Raw genomic sequence first — 24568 nt, forward strand, 5'->3', positions numbered from 1 at the left:
ATGTTTCATTTAACTATTTAGGCCCCACTGAAAGGCTGGTTCGTTCAACTGAAGAAGTGGTATGCCATTGCGCTGTTTAAACTCCCACATTTGGTGATAGTCCCTTAGAAACACATTATCTAAAGCATTAAGCTCTGTCCTTCCTGTGCTCTAAGTCAAACATTTCCAATCTCTCGCTCTGTCACATCCACTAAATCATTCATACTGACTTGAATAAATCATAATGCAGTGTTCTAAGAGCCTAGGAAAAGAGTATGGAGTTATATAACTGGACACATGTTTATCCATTTTAGCACAATATGATGGATGAGAGCACCAAGATTTGGACAGACTTTTTTTTTCTGGTCAAACTATCTCTAAGTTATAGCTCCATGGTCTCATTACAATTCTGAAAGATGCTACTTATTCAGATTCGTGACATTACATTGTTTGTTATTCTCTCACCAGATTCTGCCACAGCCTCGATGGGAACATTTTGTTCGAAGGCCATGAAGCCCAGTACAGAGAAGATGGCAAAACCTGCCAGAAAGCTGGTACCGCTGTTCAAACAACACAGCATGATGCAGTCCCTAAGGAGTGAGACAGAAACAAAGAGAACAACAAAATCACACTTACGCACTGTAAAAACTGTCGCTGGACATGACACTAGAAATAACACAAACAGATTTTCTGCCTCATTCAGTTTTATGCAAAGACATGATGTGTAATGGAACAAAAACTAAAACGACACATTATGTACCAATGCATTCAGGCTTCTCAATCATCTTTTCCCAGTGGGGCTCCACCTGTATTCTTATATTTATTAGAGTTGGCTAGTATACAGTGTCAACAGTGATAAAACACAAACAGTGACACAAAAGATACTTTAACTTATTGTTCTATTGATGGTCGCCATGACATCCAACCATTCATCTACTAGTATCTACTTCCTCACCTGTAGCAATTATTATCGTAGGCATTGTAACTTCCCAGAGCAGTGAGGCAGCCCAAGCAGATGGCATAGGAGAAGAAAATTTGCGTTCCCGCATCCACCCATACCTAATTTAAAAAGAGGCATGAAGATGAAGCACATATACAGATAGGTGGAACCAAGTGATAAACCCTCATTAAGTGTTTTAGTAAGGTGTTGACATAGATCATCCAAGTCTCTACTGGTTGAGGTCTATTGCACATAATCCACATCAATTTCATACTCATGCCGTTGTTCATTTATTTTCGTAGGTTATTCTATTGGCATTTAAACCTTTAATCAAGAGCAGATATCCCTGCATGATAACACTGGGATTAATCCCTGCTTCTATTATTAACAAAAACAATTATTTGAGTGAATTTTTTTTAAATTTTTTTAAATTTTTTATTAATCAAACCACAGAATTAAAATGAATAGAATATGTGGTCCCATTTACAAGAAATTATCATGATATGCCAAAAGGTGACTTTTTCTTCTCTAATTAAATCCCACATTTCTTTTGTTACCCCTCATCCACCTTTCAACAGTCACATGACTTCATAATGAAATTATGTCTCATCTTCACTGTCTTCTTTCTCTTCTGAGAGACACATAGTCGAGCAGCATGAATCATAGATTGAAATCCTAAAAGTAGCTTCAAAGTCTTCCAGTTGCTAAATATTCACATTACGCTTCACTGACTTCCTTACAATACTGTTTGGTAGGATTAAAGATGGAGAGCAACGGTGTAACAAGAAGGTTTAATTAAACATCCAATATTTTTTCATAGTGCTAACTCAAACCATAATTGGCAGTATAGCAGCATATTGAATGGGAAGCTGAATGGAATTTAATTTAAGGCAAAACCATTGAAAAATTCTATTCAGAAACTTCAAACTTTGCCCTATATAATACACCGAACACAATATGAAAAGCTTTCATAGAATGACTTTCTATCAAAGATAGTCCCTATGAAGGAGATCCATTGTGTTGAGTTGGTGGCATTAAGACGAGAGAAAGCTGTCTCAAAACATGGGAAAACTAAAATTGTGTTCTTGAAGAACATTGCATTGTAATAACATTGCAATTGCATTGCATAACCATTTCATCCTATTAGACATCGTGTGAAATTCTGACAGAATTCACGTATGAATTCTTGAGTTGTGGCAACCAACATGTTTTGTGAGGTCGCAGTGACCTTCGATCTTTCGCCACCAAAATCTAATCAGTTCATCCCTGATTCAAGTAAAGTGAAGGCAGGTTCAAGTTTCAAGTAAAAGTTTGTGCCGATTAGAAAGAAATTCCCTCAAAGCTTTCCATAAATGTTGCATTCACGATACGAATGGTTGGGAGGGATGTGAAGTCACAGTGACCTTTAACCTTTGACTACCAAAATCTAATCAGTTCATCCTTGGGACCAAAGGAACTGTTGAAAAGGCCAGGCTCACTTGGACTATCGCGCCACACCACCTTGGAGTGGTACGTTCCGAGCCTGCAGACCTGTGCAGGGCAGCTCTCCTCTGCTAAGCCAAGCCAGATGTGGTAGTCATGAACGTGTGTTACTGCGTTTGACAGCCTCGTGTGTTTAAGCATGCGTGTCTGCCTCCGTGTGTGAGTGTGCTCCGTTGAGATCTTGTCCAGTTAATCACTAATATGCGTTCCCGTGTATTGTTGTTTCAAGTATACTGGCTGCGTTTTATTTCATTAAGTGTTGAAGGCACCTTGTGTTAGTTTATCCCACACAGCGCGAGTGTCACTGCAGAATACTACCTGCTTCATAATATAGTTGGTCTTGTGTGTTAACACCGCTGTGGCTTAGTGTTCCACTGTGTTAGCATGTTATGCACGACTGATGACGAGTTACAATTAATCTGTTCTTTATTAAGTTGCATTATTCTTTTGTGTGTATTTTTCATCTGTTTTCAGAAACCACACACGCACACACTCACGAACAAACCCCTGCGTTCTGTATATAACCATTTCTAATAAAGTTCTTTCACTGGAACATCTGGATTCAACAGTGATTTGACCAGTCACTTCAGTGGTGGGCTGTGTTTTTCTGGAACCCCGGTTTATTAGAGAAGCCACAGTTAGCCAGTCTCTTCTTTTTAGGAACGTTTGTGCCAAGTTTGAATAAACTGTACCTAAAAAATATATATTGACTTTGACAATGAAGGTCCAGCTTGCATCCTGTCTCCAATCAATACCAAACGTGTTTCTTTTAAAGTCTTATACAGTCTTTCGCTAAACTAAACCTAGCAGTCCTAGTTAACCATTAAGGTGACAATCATTTTGGAGTCACATTTTAGAGGGCATTGACAAACAACCTATTTTGTTATTTATAATAAAAAAAGGTATATATATATATGTAATCAACTAAATACCTGAAATGTAAATAAATTCCTATGCAGATGTTTTGCATTCTTATGGTCCTGAAGAGGGACTAAAATAATGAAATCATAACTTTTTGTGGCATTTTAATGGTTAAATTTTTTCCCCTTTGCAAACTAAACTAGATATAATTTCAAAGCACAGCGATGAAGTGCCACATTATTTATTCATCGCATGTATTTGGAGTGAAATACATGTGAAGTAGTTTAATACAGGGCTTCCATCACTTTCTGTATAACAGCAAATTATATTATTAAGGTCTGTGTGGAAATCAGTATTTGGTTCATCGACTGCATGGGGATTTACACATGTAAGACTTTTCACTGAGACAGCAGTAAAACGTGCATTATGAAACTAGTTTGTAGTGCAACACAGGGCTCCAGAGACCACAGGATAGTATTGGGTGCTCGCGGATTCAAAACTACTGCAGCAGGGCTCTTTGAAAACTCTCTCACATCACCATTCAGCCACTAATCTCATTTCCCCACCGAAAAACAATTAACAAACGCAAGGTCTTTGCTCCCTCTTGGGAGTAACCACGGTAACTCCTGTGACCTCACAAACACAGGACTGTTCCTGTGGAAGAACAGGCCTTTCTCTCCTAATGTTCATTAATGTTCCCTTTAGTTCACCCTCAGCTGATGGCCGCACAGCGCAGGGAAACCTTAAAGGCCCAGGCTCAGAGAGAATCACTTGTTGATGTTGTGCCTAATTTGGCCGGCTTGTGTTTGGTTATGTTGGGACTGTGGCTCCAGGAAACTTTTCTACTGTTTGAAAGCTGGATGACACTGGCTGTAAGATAGTGTTCTTGTAATGTAAATGTACCCCTCTCTGTGCTCCTCACGTCCCCTTCCATTTGTGACGAGATCCATGCGAATTTGATATAAATATGTAAACTGGAGCATGAAGTCATTTTTCTAAAGTGAATAGTTTAGATTTCATCTGCCACTTTACTAAGTAACACATGAGTGAATGTAATTTGGTCATTATGAAATAGTCATAATATATCACATTGTATAAACAGTGCAGGCGTATATCAGTGAGTCAGCGATTCAGTTTTACCAACAAACATAAGGCTGCCATCATGAAACAACACCAACATTTCTAATGGGCTGATGAAACACTGTGAAAACTCTTTTGAATTTACGTTTCCCCCAAATACTGCGACTCCAATCAAAATGCGTCTTAGTACAAATCCAGTATAGTTCTGCAAAGCTGACATTTTAGTTCAGATTCTAACAATAATATAATTGACAGTTTTACTCTTTTGGTTTACTATTGTCAGAAAAAGTGAAAGGTAGCTGAGGTATTGAAGGATGTGATTGCCAAGTACAGAGTGCTAATGTTAGTTAGGAGGTAAAGTTGGACTGAGTGGCTATAAGCGACGGGTTTAGAGGGTATTTAATACAAAAGAAGGAAACGTAGGAAGGTCAAACCATAAAAGAAAGGAGAGGTTTTGCAAGAACTGAGCATGGAGAAAAGCCATGAGATTGAACTCTTTCAAGTTTTGCCAAATTTCCAGATGGTATTTTGAACGTTTTATTCTAAACAAGATGTTCAACAACACAAACAAAATAAAAACATCTTAGAAATGTATTTGTTTGTAAATAACAACTGCATTCTTTGTTTATGGAAAGGTCTTAATCAATTGACCTGAACACAACCTGCCAATTGAATGTTATGCTATACAACACATGGAAATGTTTTTACTCCTTTTAGCATCACAGTGCTTTTAAATGGAGTGTTTCATTGTTCCATGATAACACTGTATCTTAATAACTTCACTTATCAATACTAATTTGAACACCATATATGTTTTGAAAGAATTATAATTAGACCAACCTCTTTTGATTTATGAACACAAAAAGGAAATATTTGTAATGAACATGTCCATCACATCCCAAAATATTCACACAAAACATATCTAAAAAATGCTGGCTGACTATATTTTGTGTTTTCCTACAGTACCTGCAATTAAAACATGATTTTAACATCGTGAGAGGTTTACGTATTCATAGCTTCAGGATCTTTTTTTTTTTTTTTTTTTTTTTTAAGTCAATGCTGACTTAAAGCACGTTTATTTCATTTCCATTTAAGTGAAACCTCTAATTTGAATCTATGTGTTTTTGTTTACTAAAGCCTGAACACAGGGGTACTAACTTTCTTTTCAGGTGTTTGTAGGCCGATCCAGCCACCCAGAAAACATCTGTATGAATTTTGTATCGTAAAAACAGACAGGGCCTTACTCACTCAAAAAAACAAAACAATAAACATCAAATACTGTAATAAGGTTAGAGGACGTTGTCAGGTTTGACATGACAAGGGAAAGTGAAGTCAAAGCGTTTGTCTGAATGGTAAGACTTTGGTACAAGAGAAGCTGGGGTAAATAAGCAAACACACAGTTGCAGTTGTACTGCTTGTAAAGAAAGCAAGTGTGTATAAGAGTGTGAGAAGTGTAAAGAGGAGGGGTGATGCACGGTCCAGGGAGGAGGGTGACAGGGTGGGAGACAGCCAGAAGTTAAAAAAAAAAAAAAAAGGCATAGGACAGCGGAGAATGGGGGAAGGCATGATAAAGTTCAGTGGTGTAAATAAAGAGGGCAACACCCAGCCACACACTCCACACAGCCTGACGAACAGAACAGAGCCCCGGTTGTCCCCGAGGAAGCTAATTTAACATTGGTGTCAGAAGTAATGTCCTCTGCCCAACAGCAGCACTTCTCCATCATTCTGCCTGTGTGCTGTTTGTGTCTTTGTTGGCTTCAATCCCCTTTTGTCTCACTCAGTCACCATTTATCTGTATCATTGTTTCCCTTTCTCTTATTTTTACTAAATTTGCAGATGCAATCACCTTACTGCACAACTGCCAGGGAGCCAATGAAATGAAAAAAATATATTAAATAAAACACTATGTTAAATGTATAGTCAATATAATTAATAGAGGAAGAACAAACCAGTTTAAAATACTAGAATTTTTATATAAATATCCATCTAAAAAAATAACTGGTGATCGTTAATTTATCAAAAATGTGTATGTTAGGCTTCATGAAGTCTTCATATACCACAGTAAATCCTTAAATCTATGATTGTGGACTGATACTGTATGTTCTTAACACACGTTTACACAGATTTGACTGAATTTCTAGTTTTAATTATGAGGCAGCAAAGTTTCCTTGTTATCACATTTGTGGCATGGCATCCCATAGACCAGCTGTTGCCATGAAGTGTGTGAAACAGGTGTTTAGACAGGATAGGCGTTTGTGAGAGGAGGATCTAATTATTCTGAAATGTGTTTTGTAAACGTGCAAGTTGAAAGACAACCACCTCATTTGCAAGTATAAAAACAAAACACAAAAAGAGACATGGTTATGTGATAGAAAACAGTATCACTTTGAAGTCTTAGACTCCAACTTTGATGACCTGTGTCCAAATTGACCATTCAAGAAGCACTGCGACCATTAGTTATTGTTAAATACTGTATGCCTACCTATCTCAAGGTTTGGCAGATACACAACAAAAAGGTTATTGTAAACTTTTGATATAAGATCTTGATTTAAGACAAATGCAGACTCCTAATATCAGCGATGTCTGATTTTGCAGACCAAAATGACAACTTGTCTACAAAATGGCAGGCACCTGCACACCACAGAAGTATATTCAAATCCTAAAAGTTAAAAATTCTACAGTCAATTGAGGAAAAGTATGTGCATCCATCTATCCATCTTTTTATCTAACTATTCATTCTGATTTGTTCTCTCTTTTGCACTCAAACTCTTCATCTATCTCAATTTGCGTTGTCATGACACCCCATCCACTGACATTTTCTGGTGCTCTGTTGCCTAGCGACCTAAGCTGTCTGCCTTTTCCAGGCGAGGTCAAGGAGTCTCCGTTTGTGTGTCTGTATCTCTCCGTATAAATTACTCTATGTGATGATGCACCAACCCTTTTAGCTACATACCCTGATCTTTAAACCTTGCAGGTTCTCACAGCTCACTGTATTCTGACCCTTGATCATCTCATCACCAGCAGGAAGTGTAAGCCCATATTAAGATCAAGGAGTATCAGCCAAAAGTTTATAACGAAACACCAAGTAACAATATAGAGGTACCATATAATACAAACAGTTTTGCAGCATAAATTGTCAAAAAAAGCAGTTATATAGTGTGTATTTGTTTTTTGTACACCACGGTGCATAAATAGTGAAAGGTGTAAAAAAAAAAGAAAAATCGCAATTACTGTAACAACAACATTTGTCCTTCTGACAGCCAGTCAGCGCCAAACAGGTGGGTGTGAGTTGGGGTATTAATTCATTCCCACAGGTCTGGTCTCCCTACTCCTTCTGTTTTACTTTGGTACCTGATTCGGTTGATCAAATTAACATTTTGCTGCCTTCAGCTGCCATCAAGACATGTTGGATTTTCTATGAATGAGAGTTTTAAAGAATATTATTCCGAAGTATTTACCATGTCTTATATCATTTTAGGCTACTACCATGGACTGTATCTAAAGATAGATGACATGACAGCTCCCCAAAGATAAGTGCTACATTGCCAGCCAGTGGGATGCACATTTTAAACTCTGTGGTGCTGTGATTTGTTGTAAAGTATTCACTGCTATAATTGGTTGTTTCACTCAGTCAAGTGGTCCCTAACTTTTACCCTCTCACAACATAACAACCAATCAATCACAAGCAAATCACCCCCCCTCTCCTCCCCAATCTCACCCTGTCGCTGGTTGCAGTACAGGTCATAAGCCATTCCCCCTCCATCTTAGCACATGGGACATGGGCCAAACTTAAAAAAAAAAAATGTAACTACACCTCAAATAGATTCTTCCAAAATCTGATTTGTGTCATTTTACATACTTCTTTTAATGTTGACATTTTCGGAAGTGTTCATTTGTCTGATAAATTTGGTTTCAAGTTGTTTCATTTTATGCTATAAAATGGGGGTGTAACATCGTGATTGACAGCTACTCTAAGAGAAGTAGTCGTGGAAGCAAAGGTGTGTGGAAAGGACCTCGACACGCCTGCTGGTTGATGCCAGATTGGATCAGCCGGACGGATGCACGTTCTAAACTTTATACTGCTGTAATTGGTTGTTTCACTGTCAATCATCTGATCCTTGACCTTATCCATAACTGTAGTCCTAACTTTAATTTGACCCCCCCCCCCCCAAAAAAAAAAAAACAACATAAAAAAAAACAATCACAGGCAGAGCGTTGCTCCCGCTGTAGTCAATAATTTAGCACTATTGGATGCCAGATTCATAAAGTCACCATTGTATAAGGCCTGGAACTGACTGCTTGCGTGGCGTGTGCGTTACCTGTTGCTGCGTGGCATCATTTCATTTCGGCGTCCATATTAATGGATGAGAGCATCCACACTGCCCGCTGAGACTCAGCTGTTTCTCACGCCTCGCGTCACAACATTTATAAAAGAGACCCGACGCCTATTTGTCACACATGCCGCACGCGGTTCCCATCTAAAATATACAGGGAAATGATCTGTGATCACATTTGTAGTGTGCGATCTAAAACACAGCATAGGCTCCAATTATATCATGTAGACACTTCACCGGGTGAGGGGCGGGGTTTTCTCCGCTGCTCTCTCTCTCCTTCTCTCTGTGTAGCTCTCCTCTGTGTCAGTGTGTGTTTCTGTGATTGATGTGTGTCCCCGCGCTGTTCGAGGATAAAAAAATTTTTTTTAAAAACACGTGCCTGCTTTTTGGTTACAACTCATTACTTGTTGGACTTCAATAATAGTATTCTGATGGCCATTATCAAACAGAAGCTCATTGATCCAAGTTGGGACCTGCAGCCTCATCATCAATCATTATATACAGTCTATGGATAGCTACAACAGTGTCCTTTGACGTGTAGCTTCCCAAAAGTTCCATTGCAGGTCCATTTTAACCTGTGCCACCATCAGCAAAATGTAATAGCAGATCCAAACACACAAGTAAAGAAAGCAGGAGCACTGCTATAAAACTGAAGCGGTAACACCTGCAGGTGGCACAAATGTTAAAATAGCAACAAACTATTACTTTACTTTCCTGTCGGTGGCTTTATGTGGCCACTTCCACTATTCACTAGATTTAAAAGGATTTTTACTGAGTGAATAGGAGGAGACAGATAAAGTGGGTGCAAGCCTACCTGAGGGTCGGAGAGACGAGAAATGTCTGGGTAGAGGTAGAACTTGATGCCATCGTAGGCTCCAGGCAGCGTCACTCCTCTGATCAGCAGGACCAACAGCATTACATAAGGAAAGGTAGCTGTCACATACACAACCTGCAGGTATACACATGAACATGTGTTAATACATGTACAGATTACAGAAAAACATGGTTCCAACTGAGTCACTTTCAGAACATGCAGCAGCAGTTTCTCAGCACAACCTCAAATGATGCGTACAAAATAAAATCAAACAAAAAGCCCGCCGACAACAGTCACCACTGAATAATGTTGACCTCTAACCAACATGCCCACATCCTCATCCGCCCATTTTTTAAACTGCTTCAGAACAACATCAGACTGACTAAATTGAAAGAATCGTGAGGGTGATAGTTTTGTGTAATAACAACTCATGACTGAGACCCAAAGGTCATGAGAGGACATGACAGTAATCTAACCACTCCTGTCCAGACCTAGCCACAAGGTGCTGCAAGGTGAGAAGTACAGTGTTCAGTGTTCAAGTTTTCTCCAGAGCCTAAAAGGGTTTAACAAATATATCTAATGTTGAGATCACAAGAACCTTTACAAGCTATGCATGAGCTTCTATCCTTGTGCAGGCTCAAGATATTCATAACACTGTTTTCAATATTCCTCTATTGGATCTTAGCTGATTTTCAAATACTTGCCACAAACCCATTTTGCAGTAAAGACAAAGAAGATGTTTGATGAAGTATCTGATGACATGTAGCTCAGCAGAAGTCACATTTAAATATATAGATTTTTTTTTTTTTTTTTTTACAATATAATGTTAGTAGTCAGTGGCATACCAAGATCTACTGGTCATGGAAACCCCTGCTCTCACACTCTGGGTAGATTTCTAAAACTGCTTTTTTTCCAAGCAAATAAGTCATTCATATATTTTAAATCTACTGCATGGCATACAACACATAGCTACAACACATAGCATCATACCCAAGCATCATTCAAGCACTACAAGGACTGGTCCTGGCAATAATATAAATTACAGGGATATGTACATCTAGTGGCACCTTCTATACAGTAGCTAGCAATTGCTAACCATTAAACCAACGCTCTCTTTTTTTTATTCAACTATGCAGGTTTTGGAGAATTGTGCTCGACATCTCAATACTCTTAGAAACCTATTGAACAAAGACTCTATCCTCTTGGAAGGCAGAGGCGGGCAACATACATCCCCTGGCTTTCTGGCACCCAGTCAAAGTCCAATTGAGGACAGAACAGGACAGAACAGAGCCAGGCCAGGAGGCTGAAAAGAAAAGAGGGCTCCTCTGGCCCCCTTCTCTTAAACAGGAGAAGCCCAGAGGAGTGATGCTGGCAGTGTGGGAAAATGTGCTTCTCTTTGGAGCATGCACAGAAGTAGATGAGCACACGCACACACATGGAGACACACACAAGTTCATTCACAACAAAGAAATGAGTGTGCACATTCTACAGACAGATAAAGTGGACCATCCACACATATAGGCCTTAAAACCCAGTCATACACGAATGCACACTGCATTTATGGATTCTCCTTTTGTGTGCGTGTGCGCGTGCGTGCGTGTGTGTGTGTGTGTGTGTGTGTGTGTGTGTGTGTGTGTGTGTGTGTGTGTGTGTGTGCGTGTGCCCGTGTGTGTGTGTGTGTGTGTGTGTGTGAGCAAGAGAGTGTGTGTTTGCTAGTGCTCCTCTAGGAGATATAATTGTAGTGCATTTGATGCAGTGAACTTCTTAATCAAACTCCACAGAAGTTCAGTTCATTGTTACAGCATGAGGCTGTGATTTAACGTGTCACTCCAGCATTCAGAAATTGTCGACATTCTGCTCGACTGAACCTCCTGAAACCCCAAAAATCTGAATCAAAACTTTAGAAATGAATGAAATCCTAATCCAGGTGTTGTTTGAACAGTAAACATCCATGACACATAATGAGGCTGTTCACTCTGTTAATCCCAGCGTGGCCTACAGGGAAAATATGGGAAAACATGCCTCCTGCCCAGCAGATCCCTCCTTTAAGTTGTCAAATAAAAACGATTACACATCCTAAACCTTCTCGCCCTCTTTCTCTCCATCTCTCTGGAGATGAAAAGGACAATATTCAATCTCTCCATGAACTTTTGATGCTCCGCATGCTCCTTCCCGCTCACTACGGGTAAACATTTAAGCCACCACAAATTTACTGGTCAAACTTGCCCCTGCCTCGCCGTAAATCTAACAGGAGGGCTTAAATGTGAGACAAACACAGCCAACAAAGCAAACAGCTTAGCAGAGTCGGAACTGAATGGGCTGTAGGGTCTGTAGAAAAGAAAGCACCTCTCTCTTGCAACGAGTGAGCTGTGGTTAATTTCTCATCGCACAGGGAGAGAGAGCCAGAGAGGGGCAGCAGAGGCGGAGGCTGAGGATACACTCTGCATGCTCCTCATGAACGCTCTCCTTTCCACCACTGAATACAGGAATCAATCTTGGACCGGCTGCTAAAGCCCAGCCATGAAGAAGCATTCTCCCATCTTACTTCACAGCCAAACAAAAGACACTTCAGGGAGATATAGGCATTGCCACCTAGTTTTCTTTTTCTTTTTTAACCCCCCTTCATGTAGAATGTGAACCCATTAATTTTTTTCTCATTCACCTCTTCTCTTTTCGCTTTATTCTTTTTCCTCCTTCTGTTTTTCCCACTTTATCTTCATCTCTCTACTCATTCTAGCTCATTGAATCTGTAAGGAGGTTTTCAAGGGCTGCTGAGCAGCCAAACCAAGGTGCAGAGTCCTTACTGTCCTCCTCAAGGCTGGTAGTAGAGACTCAAGGAAAGAATTCGAATGGAAAGTGTAAATGGAGGAAAGGAAGAAGTAGGTGGTGCAGACTCAGCTTTTGTTTAGTGTTTGCAGGAGAGAATTCATGTGGCTTCCTGTGAGAGTGCTTTGAGGTCCAGAGGAGAAAGTTCTCTTTATCTTGAGGCTGTGTTGGATGAAGATTTAAACTGCTTCAATGAACAAGCTGTGGCAGTCACAGCGAAGTAGCATGCACACACATTCCTGCAATATTCAAATACAAATTCCTCCAGCTCTACACATCATGCCAATATATACATGTGGTGTTCTTTGCAATAAAAAGATGCATCCATTCATTAGGGCCCACACAACAGTAAATATGCATGACTCAGACTCACCTTGCCAGTTGACTTGGGTCCCTTCCAGATGCAGAAGTAGCAGATGAACCAGGCCAGGGCCAAACACATGGCCAGTTCCCAGCGCACCCCTCCCATGTGCTCAATGCCATCTGATATCTTCAGAACTCTGCGTCTGATTTGGACCAGAAAACACAGATAATTAATTATTTACAATTTGATTTAGTTCCTACTCTTGTGTAATATAGGCAGAGGCCTTTGTAAACACGTATAACACTGTAAAAACCTGAAATCTGTCTTCAGGCATTAGCTGGTGCTGAGTGATTAAGTGCAAACTGTGCTAAATAAGTTACAACACACATGCAGGATGATCAAAAGTAAGTAGGAGGAGGAGGACACCTCCCCCTCAATAGATGCCCTCTGGAATGGGTTGCCGAACCTGCACAACAAAAGCAGTGGGCAGTCTGTGGACGAGAGGCATCATATCAGTATACTGTAGATGATGTGATACCCAATGCCATCCGACACATCAAGCTATAACACAAGATGTCTTTCTGGGACAACTAAACTGCGCTGTGGTGGCTTAAATTAACAGGCAGGGAGACATTCAGTCTGCTCCACTGGAGAATCTTGAAAATCGTAAAAGCTCTGTTGGTATCAGTATAACATGCAGGAGTGGACCGCCATGTCAACATGACATTGTGAGTCAAATCCAGGCTTTGCAGCACCACCACCTTGACCCAAATAGATTCTAAAACTATCAACTTGCCCATCTTTAAGTTGCTAAAGTTGTGGATACTCTGTAGACTGCAATCTATACAGGTTGGCAGGACAAGTAAATGTGGGTTCCAGCTAGTGGGTTCCAGACAGGGGACAAGTCATTCTCATAGAATACCTGGTTCCAATGCAAAATCTGACCCATCTATATGGGTCTAAGGTTCAATATGTTAGCATGTTATAGTGTCTCGAGGAACTACTTGACAGTCCTGGTGAAAAGAACAAGTTGTTGTGATTGTGCCTAAAGGTTTGGGTGCTTGATCCAGGGCATGTTATCAGTAATAATGACATCATAGCCCGTCGGCGGAGGTGAATCAACAGTGTGCTTCCTGTTTGTTAAAGCATAGCCAGGAAACAGCATTGCTGGAGGATGAAAAGCGAGAGTCTGAGCCACAGAGCCACAGAGCCACATGGTGCTGCCAACTCCTTGCCACCGGGTTCACCCCCGGGGCTTCTGACCACCCATTGATCATCGTGACATGTTCTTGGTGGCCGGCCACAGGCAAGGTCCAACACAGGCCCCCTGTGCCTCCCTGGACAGCCGAAAGGGCAAGATGTGAACGCTAATGTGTGTAAATATACTTGTGTGGGTTCTCAGATGTATGAAAATGGGTCTCTTGTGGGTGAATAGTACAGCATATTGTTCTACAGCGTGACTTATTTGCATACTTATGTTAGTATGATACAGTGACTAAGTCTCCGAATTTAATAGTAATATCAGGCAATTTTAAAATGTTCAGTATTGCTGAAACAAGAGCTAAGCAAAAAAGCCAGGTATCGTTTACCTGGTCATATAAAAATTGTCTCTACAATAGCATTTAGATTAGTTGGTTTTATAAAAGAAACATGTCAAAACGTGCAATTTTTTCTCGCTAAAAAGAGTCATAAAATTCCTGCCTGTCGCAATAACCCTGCATTGAAATCTTGTGTCCTGTCATTTTTTTCACGATCACTAAAAAGACTTTTGATTATCACTGGACATTTTAATCCATTTATTTGTACAAAATGTATTCTAAATACACAAAATATGTGTTTGTTTGGAAGGCTTTTCTGCAAACTCTCTTTCAGTGATATCAGCTTTGTATTTTAAAGTGTTAATATTGAATAATAGCATGCAACATTATTTTTTTTACTATCAATATAAAGATCCGTACAGATGGTGAAATACAGCTCGTCACAGCTCTAATGTTTGTTTAAGCTGTATGTACAGTACAGTCCAGTCTGTTTTGGCATACGCTGACCAAAGCTTGGTCAGTTTCTTTTTTTTGTCAACAACATTGAGGTTGGCTCTTTAACCGTGTCTTTCTTTGGGGTTAGAATTATATTGCTGGGACAAATGTGACATTATCATCACATTCACGCCAGACAGCCCACCTATTTTTATATATATATATATATATATGTAAGAAAACAGAAAATAATCAAAATTTAACTGTTTTGATTTCAATATGTAGCTTGAAAAGGTTAATAAGAAGGTTGCAAATTCGATTTGTCCCAGCAGTGTAAACACAGCGCCTGGCAGTGAGACAGGAAGTGTGGTCAGCATTACACACTGACAAGGCCTGATCTGCTGCCACACTCATGGCTCTAGCTGGGAGACAGCTGGCCTACCAGGGCCTGCTGAGACACAAATATGAAAAGGGCTGACTAATTATTGGGGATGAGGTTTGGGGGCGGGGTAATGTATTGAAGACTGACAAAGTACAGTGTTAGAAGACAAACAGAGATGCTATTAATATTTTAAACCCACAGAGATGAGCGCCATTGTTGTATTTTCTGTAATGTGGCTTTGCACACCCAATCAGAGCTTGAGCTTCAAATAAAGAATGGTGAACATGACAGGAAATGAAGATGTGACAAGAATTAAAGTGTACTCACTCCCAGAACTCAATGACTGGAGAAGTTGCGTTGGGATTTGTGATGTTGGTGGCATTTTCTCCATAAAAGTCAACACAGTTTTCTGCAAATACACAATGACACGTGACTGGTTTAGCGGCTTTAAACATCAAGAGCAGGCAGGTGTTTTCTGTTTTATTGTCTCCACAAGGATATACGACCTTATCTGTTGTTATGGGATAAATGTCCCGTGTTAGCCAGTGTTCCCTCCCCTTACCTGTATTCCAGTAGTGCCCACAGCCAGCCCACGGCAGCTCAGTGGTGAAGCAGTTGAAGAGGTAGAAAATGGCCCAGGATAGGATCACTATGTAGTACACGTTTAAATGAGCTTCGATCACCTGCGTTGCATAACCAATACCTGAAAAGGAAAAGACATACAAGTGGATGGAAACATTTTCAAATTATTGCAACCTTCACAGCTGGAATGGATATTAGACCGATAAAAAAGAAAAATGATGACAGGAAATGCAAATTTCACAGTATTTCATGTGCGCGTTCAAAAGGCGAGTTTCGTCAGTCCAGCTACCATTTTCTCTTTGATTATTAAAATCCTGAGTATGACCTAAAAAAAGATATTAAGTGAGCGTTTTCTCACCCTCAAAGAGCGGGCAGATTTTTCTCCAGCAAGTGATGCCTCCCTCGCTGGTGAACTGACCCAGGGCAGTCTCCAGGAAAAACACAGGGATGCCGCAGCACACGAAGAAGATGACGTATGGAACGAAGAAGGCACCTTTAAGATCACAAACAGGAATAAATACACAACGTGAACATTGCAATACAAGAATAAAAAGTCTATCGGCATGACAGTTTAAAACTCAATTGTTAGTTTGAAACTCAGACGCATACATTATGAAGCATCACTCACACTGACACTCGTGACCTTTTCAGGTTAGGCAGATCAATACTGTGCAGTCTAATGAGGCAAGTGCCTCTTTTATTTGACATCATTGTGCATAATGGATGATCTAATAAAGGACATCATATTTCCTCCGGCTTCACTGCAGTAAAAAATTCAAATAATATTCTTTATTTACACAGGAATTACTCTTGTTCGTTTTAAAAACGTAACCAGCATATACATTCAGTTGGTCCTTCTGCAAGTAAACTGATTTTATGCCCATCAGTTTTCCAACATATGAACCTCTTTATCAGCCAGTTTTGTGGTAAACAGAGTGTTAATATCCATATTAGTACAGATGTAAGAAACTTGCCTCCTCCATTCTTGTAGCAGAGGTAAGGGAACCTCCAGACGTTGCCCAGGCCAATGATCTCTCCAGCCACAGACAGGAAAAACTCAATCTTGTTGTTCCAGTGGCCCCTCTCATTGTACACCCCGTTGTTTAGGCTGGATTTGGACCCTTCCGGGTCTCTGCCATCCTCTGGTTTACCGTTTATAACGGGCCCGCTCTTCTCAGCTGTCATGACGCTCCAGCAACCCGCTAAGAGAGCGGAAAAACACACAAGGACCAAAGATTTGAAAAAAAAAAGGTGACTTCATAACCAGAACTTGAATTGGATTCAGTTAACTTTTTTCCAGAATTTGTATGCATGTCCAATTAAAGCAAACCACGCCCATCAAGTGAAAAAATTGGACCTAATTTTGCTTTTTAGTGGAATTATGCAGCTCCATTGCAGCAAAAATCTTAACAAGAGGGACCATTGCAGAGTCAAGTAACTATAATACTTCATAACTTTTCATTTAATTAAACGGTATAAAACAACTGAAAAGAACGGTGTTAAACTTCCTCTTCCACTTGATGTCACTGTGATATCAATAATGCAACAAAAAAAATGAAACAACTTAAGTTACAGCAAACAAAAATCAATTAACCCAATCAGCTTCATTTTCTACTTACTGAATATAAGTTAGCAGCCTGATAAGAAGTTATAACCACATGTCAAGCAAAATGAAATAAGGAGTTAGAATATATACATGATCGCACAAACAGACTTAAAAGTCGCTCTGCTCACCAGTGTCCTATGGAACAGTGGCGAACCTCCTTTTGGCTCCCGCGATGATGTGCACCAACAATTGCCTTTAGAAAAACGCAGGATGGTTAAGCCTGATCAGGGGGGTGACAAGAGGACAGAGGGGGCAAAGGAGGAAAAAGAAAAAACAATCTGGGTCCGCGTTGAGTGAAGTGGTTTTGCTTAGTCGTTCGTCTATATAAAGGAAAATCCCAGACGTGGTGGAGTGACGGTAGATCTTTGCACCAGCCGATGGATAACCTGCGACTGCGCTCCCACTCTCCAAGCGGTCTACTCTCCAGCGCCTCTACTTGGATAAAAGCCATGTGGTAACCAATCTAGCTCTCACATCAGCGTTACCACGGCACAGAGGGAGCAGGGTGGCAGGGGCAGACGGGCAAAACACGAGAAAAAAGTTGGGACATGTAATTTCAGACCTCGGGTTCATAGTTTTAAAACAGACAGAAACATTAATCAGCTTCACATTAACCATCACTACGTGCATTTAACTCCATAAGTGCTGGGGCTCAAACTGGAGAAGTAGATTAATCAGTTGGTCCAGAAATCCATCATCAATTTATGTTGATCATTAATTCTTGAAGTCAATTTAAGCAAAAATAACAAACATGCTTGATGCTGTTTTGAGAGATTCTGCTGCTTTACAGGGACCTCGAGAAGTTAAACAATTTTCTGGTTCCATTTTCAAACCTGTTGCAAATATTAGACAATTTCCTGATGAATACCCAATTACAATAATAACTGAGATCAGCCTGCATTAGAGCACAACTGGTAAATTTGCATGATTACTAGTTGATATTAGCTTAGCACAGATCGATAAAGATTATAGTCACTATTAGATAGTCTGGCTATCAGAGCGCACCGATACCTTCATTTTACTCTAAAATAGTGTCTCCCTTAGTGCATATTTTGCATTGAAATCTTTAATTATGAAATTTAGTTTGGTAAGTTTCCTCTTTTAAAATATTAATGTTTATTCACCAATTTTTGGTAAATAAAGTATTGGGCATTACTGTTAAACTCTCACATACTGTTATCATTGTTGCCCTCAAAAAATGTTGTACTGGTCAGGCGAATGAGCACATAACAACACAAATTACATTAAAATAGTGTGTGCATGTAGCAAAAGGCTAAACCCTTTCTTTTACCTGAGGTGTTTGTTGGTTTAAGATTTGTGGGAAGTCAAGTCCTAATCTTTAAAGAGGCAGTGACCCCATTTGATTTATGAATTGATGTCAACAGTCTGGTTCCCTTTCATCAGTGCACTTGCTGCTGGAGCTTTGCTCTCAGCATACCAACTCACACATCGTTGTCCCCTCCAGAAGTCACTCTGCACCTGAGCATACAGCACTAATTGATTTCCTCATTTAAAAACATTGGATTGCTGTTGTCAGTGTCTAATGACGACTGATCAGCCCATCATAAAGTCTTAATAACCCATGCTGCTTGATAAACAATTGTTTCCTTATGGGCCTTAAAAAGGGAGTTCGTCAGGTTTGTTCATACACAAGTAGATTGCCTGGTTTCCAGGCGTGATAGACTCGGTGCACTAGGAACTCCCCTGACTCTAAAAGATTGACCTAGTCTCTAAGAATCCCTTCACGCAAGGGTCACTCGTCATTAAAAGCTTAAAGGAAGTGCCCTGCATAAAAAGTACGACCACCCAAAGCGGCTGGCAAACGCTCACTGTGCTTTTCAGGCAGAGTCAAGTTCTTTATTTATGTTGCCCTCACAACATTATCAGAAGGAGAATTCTTCAGAATAAAACTGAATTTTTTTTTGCAGGTACAGAGCTAATGTTCTTGTGTTCTTGTTTTTTTATCTGCTTGTTAGGAAGTATCCCATTAACATATAGCTGTACTGCAATCACTGTTGTGGTAGTAAAGTCCACAGAATAACTGCTGACCCTTTCTAATACAATACCAGACGTGTTAGAAATAGAAAACCTTTCACTGTAGCACTGTTGACAAGATGTCTATAGGTCATTCTACTTAACCATTACCCTTCTGGCCTACTGACTCCGAAACAAACACGATGCTACAAAGTGATTGGCTGTCTCACTCCTGAGGGAGCACAAAAGTTGTTTCATTGGTTGTTGATGTTTGGAGGGATGTTATCACTTTACGGTCCATTTAGGACAGTGGAAGACAGAGACATGTTGCTAGGATACATATCATCAGTGTTTTACAAGGTTCGGTAAGGAAAAATAAGGAAAGAAAATTGACAAGTGGACTGAAGGAGCTGTGTGTTAGAGCCTGAGATGGAAGAAATAAAAAGTATAAGTGATAATTAAAGAAATGGACATTATACAAAGGAAAGACGCAGAATGAAAAATGAATGACAGTAAGAGCAGAGTGGTTAAAGCTGTCGGTGTGCATCTCTCTCCCCCTCCTCTCACAAGATGTTATGTAACATTTTTTTGTGAATGGTGCTCCTTGTTTTTTCTCATTTTAAAACAAACTGTAAGAAAAGTCAAGTAATATACTAAGTTTGTTACTCCACCAACCTGTCAAATTGCAGTTTATTTTTGTCCAGACTCATGTTTGATTTGATACACTTTATTAATCCCCGAGGGGAAATTTCTTCACTACAGCAGGGGGGCTCTCAGGGGGGAGATGCTGCAGCAGGCTGCCACTAGCGCAGCGCCAGGTTACCTGACCTGACGTGCATGTTTTTGGATGATGGGAGGAAGCCAGAGAACCCGGAGAGAACCCACGCAAGCACAGGGAGAACATGCAAACTCAGCACAGAAAGGCCCAGGACCGGATTCGAACCCTGGAACCTTTTTTGCTGTGAGGTGACAATGCTAAACACTGCACCACCGTGCCGCCCAAAAGTTACTATATGTAATGAAGACTTTGAAGGAATTTGGCCAATTATGCTGATTCTGATTGAACACAAAGCTGTAGCGATGACAGTAGACAATAATTTAGGATGTTGCTGCAAAAAAGCTACATATTCTAAAACATGGCTGCTTCATACACATCTTCAACCCAACAGCACAGAAGATCTATACAACCACAGTCAGACACCCAAGACAAGTGTAATCAATTCAGTATCTGACCAAATGTGAAATATTGTTACAATCTCCCCTTCTGTTCCTGAGTTATGGTGTTGAAAAATGTCCAGAAAAGAGTTTTTGCAAAACATTATGACGCTACAGTGAAAATAACCTTTGACCTTTTGTATGTATAATGTTGTCACTTCGCCATTTTATTTTGACTTATGACGACAAGCATATTTTGTGAGATCACAGTGACCGTTGACAAACAGGCTCTTATCAGTTTATCATTTAGTTCAAGAGAACATTTGTGCCGAATTTCAATAAATTTCCTGAGATATCACGTTCACAAGAATATGACGTATGGACATTGGTATCAGACGTACAACATGAAGACATAATGCCTCTGGTCACAACTATTGCTGGTGCAGCGGCATTAAAAATAAATCAGATAAAATACAAGTTTACATGTGACTGATAAGAGCAGTTGAATTGTCATTGAAAGTATAAGTTAATGCAAATTAAACACTAAAAATCTTAAAATATACAACAACAAAAAAAGAAAAGTATGAAAAATATTCCAGATGATAATATGAAGGAGCATGACCCCCCAGCAGGTTATCCTGTCATGGTATGTTTCATTATGTTAACATCATTCCCAACACTTGTATGCTTTTCATACTGCATATTCACAGCTCTTAAACCAAGGATAAAAAATATGCAGTGTCATATGGAAATTAGTTTTATGTTAATAATATGGAAAGCCCCAATTGTTAGGATTGGTTCCTCGGGTTTGTGACATATGAAACCTTGGCTGTCTGAATCTGCGTTTTTAAGACTATCAAACTATTACTGCAGTTCCCAAGCAGAAATGCTTAGTCAAGACGCTGACTGCTTATTTCACTTACCATAAGTCTTCTTGCATATAAACACCGAATGGACATGTTGTCAATGTTAAACACTTGATTTTCACAGTTTAAAAGAGTAAACATGCAGATAGTCTTCCTGATTGAAAATGATTCTATAGGTGCATTTTGTAAGGAAATCATCACAGATTCTGCATTTGTGTTTGGTATGTTTGACATGTTGGAATAAAACTCACTCAACTGACAAAAGACAAAGTCATAACTTCAGCCAGATCTGCCATTCAATACCCTGTAATCTCAACACTTTGCCAAGTGTGTAAACCTCCATCTCAATAGAGACACCACCCCACATCTTCATATCAACAGCAATTTGTTTGAGCAATTCAACGAGACGCCCACAGAACATTTAAACACGGGTCACTTCACTGAGAAAGCTTTAGACCGCATTGATGCACAATTTTCACCAACGACAAAAAGAAACAGCGAGGGAAAGTGAAGAGAAAAGAAGCCAGGGGAAATGCAAAACAAAGAGCCCAGTGCAAAAGATCCCAAACTCAGGTTCAACAAACTCACCGCCGCCAATCCACTGCAATTATTCAGTCCACGTTTCTTTCATCCTCATGCAACAATCAGTCTGCAGTCCAACAAAAGGTAATATTTACACATTCAACACTGTGGCAGTATCAGACAAGAAGTATCAAAAACAATAAAAAAAACAATGGGAGAGTGATGATTTAACTTGAGTCACAAGCATACCCATGGGCATACATACGCACAGACACACACAGCAGTACACACTCTCTGACCCCACCTTACTGCTTCCCTTGCAGAGTCCAACAGATTTCTATGCTTGGCATGAGAAGAGAGTTGAGCGGCTACCAACCAGGCCACCCAGTAGTGAGTGAGACCTGCCAACAACACCCCCGAGCACATGCCAATAGAGCTGAGAAGGCCGATATTGGTATGCTGAATATTAACACTATCAGAGACCAGTAAACTTTAATAAAGCAGCAACACGTACGCACAAACACAACAGTACTCTACAAGTCTTATTGTGCATTCATGAAGCTGGGAATTGGGAAAGTTCCCATTTGGGAATGTCCCACTTCCGAGTTGAGAGCGTTCACAAAAAGGCAACGTGGCAGCCCCTGAAATCTGCTCTATTTCATAGAAATGACAACTTTGTCATCATCCATATAAACCAGCACAGGGATGAAATTGATTTTAGGAGGTCAAGATTATTTGTACACTGCACTACATGTTGATGTACTGAGGCTTTTAATATTTAACACAGCTAATAAACTAAGTAGGCCAGGGTACCAAGTCTACCTAATTAGGGGTCCAAGCAGCATAACTGCGTGGAACCATCTTGTCTTTGTTCAGATTATTAGGACCCAAGTGCTGCGAATACTTGAAATTTGGTTTGTGCAATCTTGAGACGTTTGGGATTAAAAGTTATTAAAAGATTTCCCTTTTGTCAAACGATGTGTCCGTGGCGTGGCGTCCATTTTGCGCCTTTCACCATGAAACTATAGGTTGCTGTAACTTTAAGGTACCTAGTGCAATCTTCCCCAAACTTTACATATTTGATAACAGTCTGACCTGAAGACAACTGCATGGTAATATTCAGTCATAGTCATAGTGCCATCTATTGGCAACAGGCAATGACATGTTTCAGCGTGTTTTCGCCAGCAGGTTGAACAGATCCACCTCAAATCAAGAAAAACCCAACTTGACTTTGATGATTAAACACACAGTGCCATATAGTGGACATAGAACGTGATAGAAAATGTGCAATACATCCCATCCACCGCCATGCAGGACACAAGGTCTGAATAGCTAAATGCTAATAAAATCCATGGCTGCTTCCACCCCTGTCCCGCTGGCCTCCCAACAAGTGTAGGTGTGCGAGGGCCCGTATATCCCAGCTTTCAGTCATACACAGCTTAAATTTATTTATTTCCCAATTAATAACATTTTATTGTGGTGCAATTTACTGTATTTCTTTTTTGCCTGTTTTTGTTTGAAAATGCAGTTCTGGTTTTCTCTTGATTTTCCCATGTGAACACTGTTTATCATTGCATTTAGAAGTGATTTCTTCGTCCACTGGTATTGCAGCTTTTTAAAATAAGGGTTCATTTTAGTGAAAGATGATAAGAAACGACACATGAGGGAAAGTAATTAAACCTTCACCTGACTCAAATTTCCAAAGGTTCATGATTCGAATCTACTGAAGGACGAGTACAACTTGTCAACAGTGTTGCAATGTGTGCTTCTTGTCTTCAACTGCTCGCAATTTTCTCAGACCCTGATCATTGCCGGTTGCAGCTATATTTCACCTTATATTTGGAGATGCTACATGGAGATACTACTTTTCTTCCTTCCACCTTTCACTTTCTTTTCACTCTGCCCCGTCCATTGACGTCAAACCTACTTCTCAGAGCTCTTAAAAACCTGCCACTTTCCTAGCAGGTTATTCAACAGGTGTTCCAGTTTTAACTTGCCGTTAAAAGCATTACATAGCTGCAAAGGTTTCTGGCACTGGCTAGCATGTGCCCAAATAATGAGAATGATGTTTCATATTAGTCAAGTAAAAACAAAAAAGCAATATTGAAAACTATTGTAGTCTTACCTCAGATTACTTAGTACGTGAGGCTAAACAGATGCTAAAGTCATTGATAAAAGCAAGAGTGTGATCTGTAAGTTTAATAACGGCTGCAGAGAGAACTCTTCAGTTGCTGATTTGGTTTGACAAAGTATGGAAGGCAACTTTAAAAGTGTGTTCTGTTGAGATGAAAGTATATGGCTGACTAACAGCTGAACAACACTTTCCTTTCAGATGTGGCTAATCATAATGTCACACAACTGTGATGTGCTGCGTAGAAGCTGCACATTTAAAAAGTTAAAACACTGCAAACACCAACAAGCCTTTCACTTCTGGCAGATAAGATATCTGCTCAGCTTGAAAGTGGGTGAAACTATGCTGGAAATTATGTGATCTCAGCCACTTTAACAAAGGTGTACTTTGTCCGAGCTGGTAATATGAAAGCGAGGCAAATGTCAATCAAATACCAAATTTACACACCTACACACCTCTGAGAAAACGTTTAATCAGATAGAGACATTTGAAAGGTAGATACCATAACTGTAGAGAAGAAGTCATCATTGAACGATTAAGGTGTAAGCATGCAGGGTTTCTCCAGGGTTGCAGGTCTTTTTTAGGGAAATGAGAAATGAATAGGTAAACTTGACTTTTTTTTTTATTGAAATAAGCCAAGAACCTATGTACTCCGACCCAGTAGGTGTGCACCTTTAAAGCTGGTTTGAAATATCCCAATAAACTAAGAACAACAACAACTAGAACAAGAGGAAGAAGTCACATCAGGCAGAATAAA

At 39.9% G+C, this 24568-nt stretch overlaps 1 protein-coding gene across 1 annotated transcript in view; it reads right to left on the bottom strand.

The window, feature by feature from the left end:
• The window catches only part of slc6a11b (solute carrier family 6 member 11b), a 28061-nt gene extending 10487 nt beyond the window's left edge, over nt 1–17574 (bottom strand). The window contains exons 1-9 of the mRNA XM_069690884.1: nt 17292–17574; nt 16532–16759; nt 15916–16050; nt 15538–15678; nt 15303–15384; nt 12690–12822; nt 9491–9625; nt 935–1038; nt 445–569 (exon numbers count right to left, since the gene is read on the bottom strand). Of these exons, the coding sequence (XP_069546985.1) occupies nt 445–569; nt 935–1038; nt 9491–9625; nt 12690–12822; nt 15303–15384; nt 15538–15678; nt 15916–16050; nt 16532–16742 (1066 nt within the window). The 5' untranslated portion in view covers nt 16743–16759; nt 17292–17574. The remainder of the gene's footprint in view (nt 1–444; nt 570–934; nt 1039–9490; nt 9626–12689; nt 12823–15302; nt 15385–15537; nt 15679–15915; nt 16051–16531; nt 16760–17291) is intronic.
• Nucleotides 17575–24568: the final 6994 nt, after the last annotated feature.

The sequence above is a fragment of the Brachyistius frenatus genome, unplaced genomic scaffold, assembly GCF_029030835.1.
Source record: "Brachyistius frenatus isolate BFR_SWC_R1_liver_20210118 unplaced genomic scaffold, ASM2903083v1 Contig_10, whole genome shotgun sequence".
Taxonomy (NCBI): Eukaryota; Metazoa; Chordata; class Actinopteri; family Embiotocidae; genus Brachyistius; species Brachyistius frenatus.